Genomic DNA, 3,500 nt, shown 5'->3' on the forward strand with positions numbered 1-3,500 from the left:
CCATATTATAATGTAATATGTTTAATCACAATTTGCAGGAATTTCACTCCCGATGTTATGGCTGCACTGACTGCTCTTTCCCAAATGTCGTCTCGTAGAGCCTATTAATTAATAAATCATTGGTCTGAAAACCTTTGTCGTGAAAACTTCTTAGAACAGCAATGTATTGACATATTGAATCGGAAACCGTCCATTTGAAGTGAGCTCAGACTTGCTTATTGTTGCATTTTCCTAATGGCACAAAAATACCACAACTCAAATTGCTGAATCATTCCGATCTACAAAACGGAACTTTGCGCACTTACGACCTACCCAACTGCTGGACAATCTGCGGCACCTCTTCGGAAAAAACTGAAGCGAGTACAGATTTGACCGAGAAAAGACAGACATGTTTGCGCTCTATTTGTACAACCGAATACAAACGTGCTGCCCCTAACCTTTGAAACCGAACAGTTTGAACAACACACAATTGTGCTGCAGTCATCGTCCCCACTCTCCGCACATGTACCATTGTATTTGCCTTATCACCAGCACCGATGTCACCACATGATGTGTGTCCGGTGTTCCAGTTGTGTAGAAATTGGTGGACGCCTTGCGTTTTTCCCTAACCTCAAATGTCGATTAATAAATGCTGATTTGTGGGAATACTGTATTTATTTATTAACTCCAACCTTCCCCCTCTTCCCCTCCCCTTCCCCCACACCCAAATAACAATAGCATGAGGAGTAATGTTTTCACCCCTCTTTGTCTGTCTCTCTGTTTGTCTGAGCAAGATATTTCAAAAGTTGTGGACGAAATTGCACAAAACTTAGTGGACAGGTTCGGTGTTTGAGATGGACAGAATGATTCGATTTTGGTTCAGGTCCGAATCCAAATCTGACCTTTCAGTGGAATATATACCATACCCCCCCCTTACCATACCATACCATACCATACCATACTTACCATACCATACCTATACCATACCCCCTACTCCCCCCAAGCCCTCTCCCTCCCACACTTCTCCCTGCTCTCAAATGTTGTGTTTGTGTGCTTCCCCTTCTCTCCCCATCTTGTCTTCCGCTCCCTCTTTTTATATATCTTGTTTGTCTGGTTGATTTGTTTGTGAAATAAATGTTAGCTCTTTCACGAGCCTCGATTCAGTATACACAAAAAAAAAAAACACTGTTCAGCCTGGTGGAGGTATGCTGTCTTACCAAGTGCTGTTCGAGTTATTCCTATTTTTGGCATGAATTGAATAAAGATATAATTATTTAATTATTGTTTTTATTTTTATGCCTTCGCTGACGAAGTCGCCAGAGCCATTATGTTTTTGAATTGTCCGTCCGGCTGTCCGTCCATCCGTCCATGATAAGTTTTCGTTTGAAGCGATAACTTAAGAATGGTAGAAGGGATCTAAGTCAACCTTGGTACAAGTATGTATAATGATACAAAGATGAACTGATTGGAGTGGAGTCAAGAGGTCAAAGGTTAGAGGTCCCTTAGGTAAAAATTATGTTACCGAGTTGACTTGTGAACCAGTGATGGGACTTTAACCAAACTTGGTATAAATATATATTATGATGTAAAGGTGAACTGATTCGATTTTGGCATCATAAGGTCAGAGGTCATGTCACGTACAAATGTGGAGGCATATCGGTCGACGTCGCGATGTCGAAGTGCACTTGTATGTTCTAGTTTTCCTTGTTTCGGAAATTCCAAATGATCCGCCTGTTTTGTTCGTTCCTTATCATAGGTCAGATTTTTACTGCACAAAAAGCACAATTTTTTGCTTAATTGACAGGATGTTAACATATTTATAAACTTGATCCATGTTCTGTCAGTGCTTAAAGGTGAAACTGACCAATAATAGATGGAATTTGCAAACAATCATCAAAACATCAATCAATTGATCATGAAAAGCATTCAAACAGATGATTTTGGTGTAAAGTTTTATAACCAGTGGAGATATAAAACATGTGAAGCAATGCCCATGGTGGACCCAATGAACAGATAGCAAAGAGATTGTGGAGGTAACATCTCGAGAAGACATAAGTCTATATCTGTTTCTTGTTGGGCCAGACCCATGATCTTTCTAGATGTCAAGACGATGAATGACAGTGATGCAACATCAAGGAATTGCATTTGCTGCATTCCAAACTCGCTATTCATATATATTGTTTTCCTCTCCTTTCTCCTTCCACTCCCTAGAATAATGGTGAGGCTGCGGCAGGCCACGTGTGTAGCATTTGTGGTCGTGCTTTAAGTTCTGCGAGCTCCCTAGACCGCCACATGCTGGTACACTCAGGAGAGAGGCCTTACTGTTGCAATGTCTGTGGCCAGGCCTTCACCACCAATGGCAACATGCATCGGTACATATCAGATAGAGGTGGTTAAAACCCGAATGAAATGAGATGATTGTGTTGAACGGAATTGGTAATGGGATGGATTAAGCTGGTGATGATTGAAATGAAAAGGAAAAATATCAGAAATTGAAGGCTTTTTATGTTGAACGATTTATATAAACATCCGTTAAATCATATCACGCAAATCATCGAAACCTAAACAGCATTTGTAGAATTTCAATAAAAGCCACATCACTGTTCATATCGGTAAATTAATTATTCCATAGTGTTTGGAAAAACTGGAAAATTGGAAAAATTGGAAAAATTGGAAAATTGGAAAAAAATTGGAAAAACAATATGGCCTATTTTACTCCAGGAGGTCCCAGGATCACCCACCCAAAATTTCGTTGTGATCGGTTCAGCCGTTTTTGCAGTACCTGGGAACGGACGGACGGACAGACAGACAGACATTTGGTGAATTATAGTAAGATTACCTGACTACCAACTCTTCGCCCCATCCTCCCGGACCCTATGCTACTTTGCTAAACCGTTGTTATATCTGGAGCAATGGCATTCACCACATGGGGGGAGGGAGGTGGGGAGGGGACAGAAATGCAACCGCAAGGTAAGAGACTGCATGGTGGCTACGTGCATGTAAAAGGGCACTCTGCAATTTCACTTTTTGAGAGTTTGTGTGAGGTGTTTGCAGTGAGAGCAGTCATGTTATGATTGGTGAGTGTTACTTGAGATATTGGCAGAAGCAAAATTGTATTTTTAATTAAGAGCAAGATCTCCACAGGGCAGTATCATAGAAATAGATATGGCTGCTTGTGAACTATGCAGTGCTTGACTCACCCTGTAGAGGTCACAAGGTGAAATGCTACTACAAGCCTGGGTACACTGAGATAATCAAAATGCAAATATTTGAACAATGCCCTTTGCCCCTGCTCTGTATGAACTGCCCAAATTCTATATTGGCTCCGGCAGGCACATGAAGATTCATGAGAGGCAAGAGGAAGCAGAGAGTCCCATTGTATGCAACAAGGCCACCCTTTCTGAGGGTCGTGGCAATCGCATGCTGCCTGCTGGCAAGGTGAAAATCATTCTAAGGAATCACGTCATCATCGTCAACGTCACAAGTGTCCCCTGTAGAAAGCTCACTTCACTGCTACTGCC

At 41.6% G+C, this 3,500-nt stretch overlaps 1 protein-coding gene across 11 annotated transcripts in view; it reads left to right on the forward strand.

Annotated features, from left to right (window-relative positions):
• Window positions 1-3,500, forward strand: part of LOC137434049 (uncharacterized) — an 81,833-nt gene that overhangs the window by 39,247 nt on the left and 39,086 nt on the right. For all 11 annotated transcript variants that reach the window (XR_010985777.2, XM_068126679.2, XM_068126675.2 and 8 more), the window contains exons 4-5: window positions 2,191-2,351; window positions 3,312-3,417. Coding sequence is in view for 10 of the 11 variants with exons in the window: in XM_068126679.2 (XP_067982780.2) it covers window positions 2,191-2,351; window positions 3,312-3,417 (267 nt within the window). In the remaining variant the exon portion in view is untranslated. The remainder of the gene's footprint in view (window positions 1-2,190; window positions 2,352-3,311; window positions 3,418-3,500) is intronic.

The sequence above is a fragment of the Myxine glutinosa genome, chromosome 10, assembly GCF_964187855.1.
Source record: "Myxine glutinosa chromosome 10, kmMyxGlut1.1, whole genome shotgun sequence".
Classification (NCBI taxonomy): Eukaryota; Metazoa; Chordata; class Myxini; order Myxiniformes; family Myxinidae; genus Myxine; species Myxine glutinosa.